At 39.5% G+C, this 12,407-nt stretch overlaps 1 protein-coding gene across 2 annotated transcripts in view; it reads right to left on the reverse strand.

Moving 5' to 3' along the window:
* Positions 1-12,407, reverse strand: part of EEIG2 (EEIG family member 2) — a 65,795-nt gene that overhangs the window by 2,652 nt on the left and 50,736 nt on the right. For both annotated transcript variants that reach the window (XM_064372752.1, XM_064372751.1), the window contains 5 exons: positions 9,313-9,416; positions 5,739-5,834; positions 5,417-5,606; positions 5,195-5,322; positions 4,324-4,393 (listed from right to left, as the gene is read on the reverse strand). In XM_064372752.1, coding sequence (XP_064228822.1) covers positions 4,324-4,393; positions 5,195-5,322; positions 5,417-5,606; positions 5,739-5,834; positions 9,313-9,416 — 588 coding nt within the window. The remainder of the gene's footprint in view (positions 1-4,323; positions 4,394-5,194; positions 5,323-5,416; positions 5,607-5,738; positions 5,835-9,312; positions 9,417-12,407) is intronic.

Below are 12,407 nucleotides of genomic sequence, written 5' to 3' on the forward strand. Positions count from 1 at the left end.
GGGCAGCATGATGCACTGGCTTTTGCAGGCCCTTTTAAATATGTTCTGCTTCTGGCCATGATGAAGTAACAGGAACCAGACTTTCCCTCTTGCCTTAAACAATTAAAAAACTGGATAGAATAAATGAAACCAGTTTGCACATACTAGACAACAGGCAGTGCAGGACTGTGGTCCCAAGAAAACAAGAAATAAATGAAGAAAGCCTGACAACTGCCCCAGTGTGCTGCCTGCAGCAGTCTCCTTCAGGATCTTCTGAGCCTGCAGTGCAGAGAGGAAGACCCCAGACACAGCCTGCCGGTCTCTCTGAGTAGAGAAGTCAGAGGTCAAAGCTCAGAGGGTCTGGGGACTGGAATTTGTAGATCAGAATAATAGAAGGAGAGGCTGGGGAAAATACTAGCTGGAGAATTCCAAATTTGATGAAAACTGTAAACCCATAGATCCAAAAAGCTCAGTGAACCTCAAGCAGAATAAACAAATGCAAGGAAGAACATATGAAGGGACATCATAGCCAAACTGCTAAAAATCAGTAATAAAGAGAAAATCTTAAAAGCAGCCAGAGATAAAAGACAAATCACATACAGAAAAATAAAATAAAAATACAGGCAGACTTCTTGTCAGAAAAAATTTAATGTCCCTAAAGGCAAGCAGGCAGGTGCATGCAGGTCCCAGGAAGAAAACCCGAGTGGGCCAGGCTGTCTCCTGGGCAACACAGCAAGACCTCATCTCCCCAGAAAGTTAAAAAAAGAAAGCTGGGCATGGTGGCTCACACCTGTAGGCCTAGCTACTCAGGAGGCTGAGGCAGGAGGATCGTTTGAGTGCAGGAATTGGAGGCTGCACTGAAGCGATCCTCCTTGATTGCATGAAGAGCTATGATCACATCACTGCACCCCAGCCTGGGCAACAGAGGGAGACCCTGTCTTTCAAAAACAAAAACCAAAAAGCTTTACATTAGTCATCTAATTTAATCTTACATCCTATGAGTTTGGTATCTTATTTATCACTCTCATTTTATAGGCAAGGAAACTGACACTCACAGAGGTTAATAATATCAATCAATAGTGGAAGAGCTAGAACTTGACCCCAGGCAGTCTGATGAGACAGCCCATGGTTTTGACCGTTTACATTTAAATTCCTTTTGGTTGAAGGCTTGGCACAATGGTTCATGCCTGTACTCCCTGCACTTTGAGAGGCTGTGGTAGGAGGATCACTTGAGGCCTGGGCAACACAGCGAGACTCTGTCTCTACAAATAAATGAATGAATGAGTGAATCAATGAATGCTGGGCATGGTGGTGCATGTCTGTAGTCCTAGCTACTCAGCAGGCTGAGCCCAGAGTTGAAGGTTGTGTGAGCTGAGATTGCACCACTGCACTCCAGCCTGGGGACAGAATGAGACCTTATCTCTTAATAAAACATTTCATTTGGTTGGAACTATATTTTTTGCCATTCCTTTACCTAAATTAATAAAGCTAGGGTTTACTGAGTATATTATGTCATTTACCCTTTAAAATTACCCCATGAGATAGCCGTGGTTATTCTTACTTTTCAGCAGAGGTAGCTAAAGTTCTATTGAAGTTAAGACATTTACTCAGGCCCCAAAAGTGGTCTGGCTAGGATGTGAACCCAAGTCCCTAACTCAGAAACACATGCTCTCTCCATCATTCATACCACTGTCCTCATAAATTTTTCATTTCTATGTGGTTCCCCCTGCTACTTGTATCTCTTTGCTCTGATCTACCCTTCAAATTATGGCCAGGTATTTTTCTAAAATGCCAATCTGATAAGTCACTTCCCTGCAAGGACAGCCAATGGCTCCCCACTGTGAACGAGCAGAATAAACTTTGTTATGGCAAGTGAGGCCCTTTACCTCCTGGCTCAGAGATGCTGGCCAACCTCATGCCCCTAAATACCCTTTCACAACCCCCTCTCCTCAGAAGAACCTGTTTATCAGAAATTCTGAAGTATGTTATATGATTAATAAGTCAGTAAGATATAGTGTTTAAGTACAATGGGATTTGAACTCAAAGAGACATGAGTTTTCATCTTGGTTTTACCACTTACTGGTATTAAGGCCGTGGGCAAATTACTTTTTTTTTTTTTAAGACAGTCTTATTCTGTTGCCCCGGTTGGAGTGCAATGGCATGATCTAGGCTCACTGCAGCCTTTATTCTGTTGCCCCGGTTGGAGTGCAATGGCATGATCTAGGCTCACTGCAGCCTCCGCCTCCCAGGTTCAAGTCATTCTCCTGCCTCAGCCTCTTGAGTAGCTGGGATTTCAGGCGCCCATCACCATAGCTGGCTAATTTTTGTATTTTTAGTAGAGATGGGGCTTCACCATGTTGGCCAGGCTGGTCTTGAACTCCCCTGACCTAAGGTGATCCACCCACCTTGGCCTCTCAAAGTGCTGGGATTACAGGCATGAGCCACTGTGTCCGGCCTCAAATTACTTCTTTGTATCTTTATTTCCATTAAAAAAACACCAAACTAATTATAGTATGTTGTGAGCACTTAAAGAGATACAAGAATTGAATAAAAAATATATATATGCCTATGCCTGGCACATAACTAATAAATGCTCAATGCTACCTACAGTTACTATATTTTTTAATGATATAATTACATGTTATAATTACTGTATTTATAAACTCATTCTATTTGTTCCCATCACCAGGAGTATTTGTCTTCGTCATATTCACCTTCTAAGCCCCCCACTTATTTTTTATTCTTCCAAAGTCTCTCTTCAAGTGTGAACTCTGAGGCTCTGTCCTGTCTCTGTTCTCTCAAAGTTCCCTCTACTTCTATTACAGTATTTATTATAATGTTATGATTTTTAGTTTATCCATTTCATCTGTAAGAAAGAGTCAGCTTGTAAAAATTTTAGGCTTTGTAGGCCACAGAATCTCTATTGTACCACTCAGTTCTGCTCTTATAGTGTCAAAGCAGCCATAAACCATACAAATAGGCATGGTTGTGTTCCAATGAAACTTTACAAAAACAAGCAGTGGGTCAATTTGGCCTACGGGCTATAGCCTGCCAGCCCCATGTGCTAGATCATAAACCAGCAGAGGGTAAGAGCTGGGTCTTTTCTACTTGCATTCTTACCCACAAACTGGCCCAAGAAACAGTTACTGAATTTAATGAGCAGTTGAGTCAATGAAAGGTTTAAACAGTGTTACATTGTCTGTAAATCCTTTCTCACATTACTCCCTGAAAGCAGCTTTATATGTCTCTCTCTTACCTACCCATGGTATCTGCTTGTAGTTAGCTGTTGATGTAGGTTTTTGCTGTTAGTCTATTTTTGAGCCCTGTAATGTGCTGGACAAATAGGAGGTACTCATTAAAATGAGTATTAGTAAAATAAATGAATGCAAAATTCTTTTGGGTTTTGAGCACAAGAGAATAAAATAATTGTCTTGGTCCAAGGGGCTCCTTACCCCTGCAACTGTGACTCACTCTATAGTTGTGCAGGGACTGTACATAAATATGACATGGAATAGAATTAGGGGTGCACAGAAGTGTGGGGAGCAGGTTGTAAGGAGCAAGGGAGTGATCAAAATTCCTACACTGTGCTCAGTGTCTGTGCTCACTATTATCCGCTGCAGTGCTGATAATCAGTGGTAAGTCTGGCAGGTGACTTTTCTTCATCTGCATCTGAGTAACTAGCAAAATGGTATTTGGTTTACAGAGTTTTTCTCAATATGTATGGCAGACTCTAGTGGGTGGAGAAAAGGAGAGTACGAGAAAGGTTAATGGCAGCTTAAGTTGCTCAGTGGTTGTGTAACTGCTCAGAAAAGATAGACCATTGACTGAAAATGTAATTTTTGCTTTTCTCTTCCTAAAATATCAGATTAGCCATGCACAGTGGCGTGTGACTATGGTCCCAGCTACTCAAAAGGCTAAGGCGGGAGGATCACTTGAGCTCAGGAGTTTGAGGCTATAGTTATCTATGATTGCACCACTGCACTCCAGCCTGGGCAACAGCCCTGTCTCTAGAAAATAAATTAATAAAAAATTAATGTTTTAAAAGACTAAGGACTCTTCTAAACGTCCCTTTATGTTGCCACTTTCCCAATGGTATACTGGTCCTTGACTAATACATTTAAAAATACTTCTAAGGAAATTAAAAACTTATAAAATAAATGTCAAACATATCCAGAATAAAGAAAACTGAGGGCTACATTAAGAGCTGCAACTCTTCTCATGTAACTACTACTATTTGTGTTTCCTAGCTTCAGCCTAATTCAAACTTTGCGACCATCATTCTCTACTCATGATTTAAAAAAAAAAAAGTCTATATTTTAATAAGACATTATTTGTACTACTTACCTATTTGGAAGATGATGACTGCCAAAGGTTGTACTTCCCCCAGGACCCACAAATAATCTTAGTCCTTCTTCTGCAATACACATTTAAAATGTCTGTTACATGTACAATTATTAGACTATTGTCAAATAGTATTGATATTATAATAATTCATATTTTACAATTCAGTTTATTAGAGAAATAACTTAAAAACCAAAGTTACACACATGTTTTAAGTTAGGCAATTTAAAAGATACTCTAAAGGTTATTTCTTACCAACTTTTCTAAAGCTCTTTTTCTTTTAACTGAGTCATGGAGATAGCTCTTCCTACAAATTTCCACAAGTAAGGTTTAATTATTTCTCTTTACACCCAGCTACATAATGAAAATAAGTCCATTGTAGAGTGCTTTCTATTCACACCAACATGAGTAATTATACCTTTCAAACTGGTGGCATACAAATTTTCAGTTTCAGTGAAAAGTCTAGGGAGGGCATGAAGGATTCTATTATCCACTACTGTTCCAAGACCACCTCCAAATTACAACAGTGGTTTAAGTACTTAAAACAAAAGCAGATGTTGATACCTATTATAAGTATATGAACCTTGTAGACATTGGGGCATAATTAAAAACACAATCAATGCTTTCTTTAAAATTAATCACTTTAAAAAAAATTTAATCACTTTTAACTAAAATTTGTTCTTTTTCTAAATTCAATATTCATTTTCATTAATAAATGAGCTATAAAGTTACCCTGAGATTTTTGTGGGCATGAAATTTACTATATAAATATGCAACAGTCAGTATCATGATGTTCTGAGCCTCTTTACTGCTGATTACATGGATTACAAAAACCTGGATGATAGGAATCTATGCTTAACAGTTATCTACATACCTTCTGCACTGGAATCTAGGCTGAAGTCTTGACTTTGTAATATTTTCTCCACAATATCATCTGCATCCACTCTGGTGTCATCAACTCGCTTCAGCTGAGATTCTACAGAATCTTGTTTCACTGGGCATCTTTGAAAAGAATTACAATTTTTTCCTTTTAGTTATGTTATGAAAACAAAAATTTTTTTAAAATTAAAATTTATTCTTTAAACTAAAAGGATACCTGTTGAGTTTTTCCAAAGTTGTCTCTTCTTTATCAGCTGCATTAAGATTTGGCTCAGGGATTTTCTGCTCAATTTCATCACATGGCTCTAGAATACTTTCAACTCCTGTTGATGTGCTTCCCACTGAGGTATTTCTCCTGTGGCAGAGCTCAGAGAAACTAGATGACCGGGAGTGACACGTGCTATACCCTGTCAGAGAAAATCACCTTGGATATAATACACATATTGAACACACTATGATCTGACATCCTTCTCCCACACCACAGCAGTTTCAAGTCCCTTTGGAACAATAAGGAATTCAACTTCTCTGTTAGCCTTTACCTGATACTTTTGACTGCTGGCTTGCATAGCTTGACGTTCTAGAATGTCCACAGGCACCAAGTTCATCTGGAACAGAGGCACTCTTTGCTGAAAGATCTGTAATATGTCATAACATGATGTCATCCTTATTGCCAAACGATTAATGGTCAATTTGTATTCTAATCTGCAGACTTTATAAACTCTGCCAAGTTCATTATTAAAAAAATAAGTTACAAAATGAGAGACATCATTATAAGTCAGTACAATGGAAATAACTATATTGCAAGAAATACAAAGTATTTAAATACCTTAGTTCACGAAGAGTATTTTTTATAACATTAAAAAAATTATTTCAGTCCTTTATTAGTTCAGTCCATGCAATAAACTCTATTTTTCAAAACACATGACAGCACTCTATCTTAAAACTGCTACAGTTTTAGTGTTTAGTATTTCTCTAATAAAAATGACTTGGGTGTATTTTTGTAAATGTTCACAAAATTAGTTAAGTTTTAGTGTGGTTTCTAAGGATATACTGCTTCCTTAAAAATCCATCACAACAGCAAGCTAAAGAGTACTCTATTACTTTAATGTTAGTGTTGCTAGTGCTAGGCTATAATTCGGGCAATGTCTGTGGCTCAAATCAACACAGGGTGGGATGTAGCACTGAGAATAAAAGTTCTTAAGAAATTGAGTATTCAGATTCAAAGTAAACGTACAAAAGGCAGTGTGAAAGCCATTTCTAATAGTTTCTGATCATGTGTATATTCCAGGTGCCAATTATATATTTTTAGAACTCACTTCTTCCAGAGAATGTAGAACTGTGACCATTTTCCGTAGGGTGCAATCATATTTGGAAACAAGAACTGTTTTTAACTTAGAAGCAGAAGGAAAGCAACTGAGTAGCATAGCTATTATCGCAGCCATTCTATAAATGATACTGTATGCAGTTGGACCAACAAATGCTGCAAAACAAGGAAGCTACTGGAGCAACCCGGTCCTTCAGCAAAGGTTTCACTTCTGGACAGAGTGTAAGTGGCCCAAGCATCTCTACAGTGGACCAAACCCAAACGTTCAGCAAAATCTGAACTCAAAAAGTTGGTTCATCTCAAGAGTTACGCAGCACTAACTCTTTACTCCTGGGTTTGGCTCAGATCTTAAGTCATCCACATATCTTCTGGTTTTCAAAATTTATTCATTCAGTAAGTATTTATTAATATTTTACCAAGTCAAGTGCCTAATACTGTATAAGGTATAGGAAGTACAAATTAAGTAAGATAAAATACATGCTTAGGTTTAGAGGTAGAAGCAGAAGTTATACAATGTGGCAAGTACTAAAATAGAAGCACTAAGAAGCAGTTATTAAGAGCTCCAAAGGACAGTGCATCTGACACAACCTGGTAATGGGGGAAAGACCTTACAGAGGAGGTTAACCCCAGGACTTGAGCAACGTATGGGAACTCCTGAGCTAGATGAGCAAGGAAAGACACAGGGAAAGCACGCCTTGTTTGTAGGGAAGCAGATTGTTTGGTAAAGTTGGCATACAAGGTAGTTGGTATAAACAACCAAGGGAAAAGAGGCTGGAAAGATGAGTAGATGCCTGTTGAAGAACCTTCTATGAGTTTAAAGACGGAAACAATTCAGTGGCTTCAAGGAAGGGTGTGATATGATCAGATCTACATTTTGGGAAGAACATTTTGGCAACAGGATAAACAGTGGGCGTAAGAGTGAAGGTTTTCATAGTAATCTGGCTGAGAGAGTTGTTTCACAGGCACAAATAGCAGAACTCAGTAAGAAAGCAGAAGTTTGTGTCAGGAAAAGTGAGGTAGAAAAGACCGGAGGAAAAGTTAGGAAGACTTGTCCTAGATAAATGGAATTAGAGACACCTGAGGATGCCTATTCAACAGTCACTCAATGTTCACTGTGTTCTGGGCCTTCTGCTGGGGATACAGAGACAAATAAGAGCTAACCATGAAAAACTTAGAGTCTGTCTGGGGAGAAAGATAAACAGATGGATTTCAGTGTAACATTTGATATGAAGTGGACCTTCCCCCAAAGCATTTAATCACATTTACATCACACGATTGATCACGTTTACATTTATGTGATAGATAAAGCCAAGGGTATAGATGGCACTGCTCAAGGAATTGAGGGGACCAAACCCTGTGGAACATCAATATGTAAGGAGAAGGTGGAGGAAGATAAAGAAGCCTCTAAGAAGCTAAAAAAGGAAAGGTCAGAGAGGTAGGAGCCAAGGGAAGAGAAAGCATCAAGAAATAATAACTGGCCATCAGGTGAGACCAGAAAAAATGTTCACGGGATTTGACAACTATGTACCCGGAGACAGCATCAAGAGAGGGGAGATGATGGAAGCCAGATTGCTAATATGTTTAAGAATAAATGGACAGTATATTCTTTCTAGAAGTCAGGTTATAAAAAGTGTGTGGTGCATATATCATCTCTGGCTGATCTCTTTCTCTCTCCCTCTTTCTACACACACACACACACACACACACACACACACACACACACACACACAGAGAGAGAGAGAGAGAGAGACAGAGATGTCTCTATATATTTGGGGCAGAGTGGGGAAAGAGAGAGAGAGCACATGAGCACATGCGCCAGCCTGCTGGAGCCTAAGGGAGAGCAGTAGATAGAGAAAGATGTAGGGCTAAGGAGTTTTTGTTTTTCTTTTTTCAATATGAGAAAAAATTCAGAATATTTACATGCTGAAGAGAAGGAGCTAATGGAATAGTTACAAGTTCCCAAAAGATTCGCTGATCCCAAAACGAGAAATTTCAGAGTAATCATTACTTATAAGAAACCATATATTTGCATATTTTAAAAGGTGGTGAAAGGGTTAATTACATCACTTCACCTTTCTTTCTCTTCTTTCAAACAATACATCCTGTTCACATAATACTGAAGACAGAAGGAAGCTCCTAAGTTCTTTTCCTCCTGCTACCTTGACATTTTCCCCACTGAGCTTTTACTTCTGGAGCAGATTCTGACTGCTGCCAGCAGTGTGCCTGGAAAAGTAGATCTCAAGGTGTGGTCAGGGACTAGCAGCATCAGTGTCTTGTGGGAATGCCTTAGTAATACAAAACTTCAGGCTCTAACCCAGATCTATTGAATCAAACACTCTGGCTGCTGCAACTAGCAACCTGTGTTTTCACAAGCCCTCCAGATGACTCTGATGCACACTAGGGCTTGAGAACCACTGACAGAGGGAAAGTGATTCACGGAAGAGGAGCAACACCCGAGAGGCAGACGTTGCTTTGCAGAAGTTGCTGGGTAATGGAATGGGAAAAATGGTAAAAATCCTGTACTATTCTGTTGTACCTGTGGGGAGTACATGCATACAGTGAGAGGAGTGTCACTGTAACAGCTAGTTTTTAATTTGTTAGAGCACAATACTTTAGACAAAATAAAGCACTGGATCAACCAATAATTACATAATTAAAACTGCTGATTCTTATTGGCCTGTTTCAAGTCAAATACCCATACAATTTTAAATCTGGAAGGGCTTTGGAAATCTTTTAGGGCATCAAGTAGTCTCGCACAAATTAAAAACCAGTAAGCCACACATCCATACCTGCTATTCCAAGATGCACTTTGAGAGTCTCTCCACCTTTTCTATCTTCTTGCAAAGATTCAGATTCACCAGCAATTGGTATAGACATTGATGTGGAGGGAGGCCTGTAAATAAACATTTACGAACTAGAGTTGTCGGGGAGCCTCAAAGTTCAAAATACTGTTATTGATTGATGAGCTTAGTAAGCCTTAGCATAAACTGCTTGGCAATATTACTCCTTTGAGGGTGAAAGTAATAAAAATCAGCAAATAATGTATAAGCGTCTTTTCAAAACTTGAATAAAATTCATAAAGTTTTTTTTTTTTTTTTAACATAATAAGAAAAGGGCAGACTCCATAGAGTCCTAAAAAGAGAGGCTTCTGTCAGTGTGAACCCAGCAAAGTTCAAGGGATGGTTGCTCCACCTATCAATTCAAGATGGCAACTCTGAGCTAAAGAAGCTGGCGTCAAGCCCCTTTGAATCAAGCTGGGAGGAGAATGCCTTGTGCCTCTGGTTCAGAGCCTGTGCTCCCTGGCTGGCTCCACTCACTTCTTAAATAGGGTAGCCATGGTTTTATCTTCTACCTTCATCTCTGTAAACAGTTCACCTGCCCAGGGAGAGTCTACAGAGAAGCCCAGTTGTTTAGATTTGCTTTTTGGATTGGATTCTCTGGGAGTAGTAATGAATCGATTCATTGGTTAATTCAAAGCTCTTATTTCACATGGAAGCTGTGAAGAAGGAGGGGCAAGTTTAAGTTCTAACAGTTTTTTTTCTTTAAATTAAAAAAAAAATTAAAATTTTAGTAGGTGTATATATTTATGGGGTACATAAGATATTTTGATACAGGCATGCTATGCATAATAATCGCATCAGGGTAAATGGGGTATCCTCAAGCATTTATCCTTTCTTACAAACAGTCCAATTATACTTTTATTTTTTACTTATTTATTTTGAGACAGGGTCTCGCTTTGTCACCCAGGCTGGAGTGCAGTGGTACAATCATGGCTCACTGCAGCCTCCACTTCTCCAACTCAAGCAATCCTTCCGCCTTAGCCCCCATGTAGCAGGGACTATAGGCACACAGAACCATGCCTGGCTCTTTCTATTTCTGACATTTAGTGGAGACTTAAAAATTTTTTTTTGTAGAGATGGGGGTCTCCCTATGTTTTCCAGGCTGGTCTCGAACTCCTGGGTTCAAGCAATCCATCTGCCTCAGCCTCTCAAAGTGCTGGGATTATAAACGTGAGCCACAGCACCCAGCCTCTTTCAGTTATTTTTAAATGTACAATAAATTATTGTTGATTGTAGTCATCCCATTGTGTTTTCAACACAGGGATTTTTATTAGAAAACATCCCTAACCTTTAAAATTTTTTTTTTTTTTTTTTGTAGAGACAGAGTCTTGTTATGTTGCCCAGACTGGTCTCTAATTCCTGGCCTCAAGTGATCCTCCACCTTCACCTCCCGAAGTGCTGGGATTATAGGTGCAAGCCAACCTTTTGAGGCTGATATTGCAGAGGAAAACCACATCTTCCTAGAAACTAACCCTTGGTAACTTGAGATAAAATAGGGAGGTGGCTGAAGGAATCATGAAGCTGACCTGCTTTATGGCAATTCTTTAATTCTTACCCTGTTATCTTAAGGGAGTCCTCAGGCTATTCAGATTCTTATGGACAGAGACATTTAAGATTGCTATTAAGTGTACTGCATTTATTGACTGTTTCCAGCCTAGATCTTCTAAATTCTAGACTTACATATCCTTTTGAGACATTTTCAAGTATTTGTCCTATAAGTACATGAAACTCAATATATCCCCAACTAAATTTGTCTTTCCCAAAACCTGTTTTCTTCTTGTATTCTCTCTGCAAATGTCATCACAATCCACAAAGTCACCAAAACTAAAATTCTGGATATCACCTCTGCCTCCTTCCTAATAACATTTTTCTATATCCAATCAACTTCCAAATCCCAGATCCTCTTTTAGTATTTTTCCTATTCATCATCTCTTCTCCATCTCCATTCATTACTTGAGTTTTGGCCTTTCTACCTTTCTCCCGGCTGACTGTGAGGATCTCCCTGCCGGTCTGCCAACCTCTACTTCATGCTACTGTCACTGTGGTCTTTCTGAAACGTGCCTTGAACATGTTACTCTCTTATTTAAAACCCTTCCATAGTTCCTTTGCCATAAAGCTCAAATCCCTTAAAATTTGCAGTCTGGCTTAGACCTACCTCTTCAATTACCAACAGCTGTATTTTCTTTTTGTGAGACAGAGTTTCACTGTTGTTTCCCAGGCTGGAGTGCAATGGCATGATCAGGGCTCATTATAGCCTCCACCTCCCAGGTTCAAGTGATTCTCCTGCCTCAGCCTCCCGAGTAGCTGGGATTACTGGCACCCAACACCACACCCGGCTAATTTTTGTATTTTTAGTAGAGAAGGGGTTTTGCCATGTTGGCTAGGCTGGTCTCGGACTCCTGGCCTCAGGTGATCTGCCCGCCTTGACCTTCCAAAATGCTGGGATTACAGGCGTGAGCCACTGTGCCCGGCCTGTATTTTCAAATAATGTAAAATTGCTTGGTGGAAAAAACAACAACCCTGCATTCAATATTTCATGGGAAAAACTAATATATAGAAGAAACACAAAGAATGGAGCCTACAGTCATAGTCATTAATCATTGATGGCTGACTCATGCCTGCATGTCTAAAAATTCTTACCTTTTTGATGCCAGTTTCTTTCACAGGTGGCCTGATTATAGTGTCTCTATCTCCTCTACCTCTTAGACCTGTTTTTCCAACCCTCAGAACTCCCAAACATTAGCCCCTTCCCTTTCTATTCCCCTCTTGCTTTATTCTCCCTTGTCCAGCCTGACTCCACAGCTACAACTCTTTAAGCAGCACCTTCAGTTTGGCACCTCTTATTCTGCTGTTCAAAAAAGCTGAAGAACTGCAACCCTTGATAATATCAGTCATCTGTACTAACTGCTCTATTACTGGGGCAACTAAGAATTATGGAGAAAATTCATTGACTATGGGGACTGATAGTAAAGCAAATTTAAATCCAAAATCTTAGCTGGGCCTTGGCAGCTCTCTTATCTCCCTGGATAACTCAGTCTTGTTGA

Source organism: Aotus nancymaae, unplaced genomic scaffold, assembly GCF_030222135.1.
Source record: "Aotus nancymaae isolate 86718 unplaced genomic scaffold, 86718_ANA_hifiasm-v0.15.2.pri h1tg000007l, whole genome shotgun sequence".
NCBI lineage: Eukaryota > Metazoa > Chordata > Mammalia > Primates > Aotidae > Aotus > Aotus nancymaae.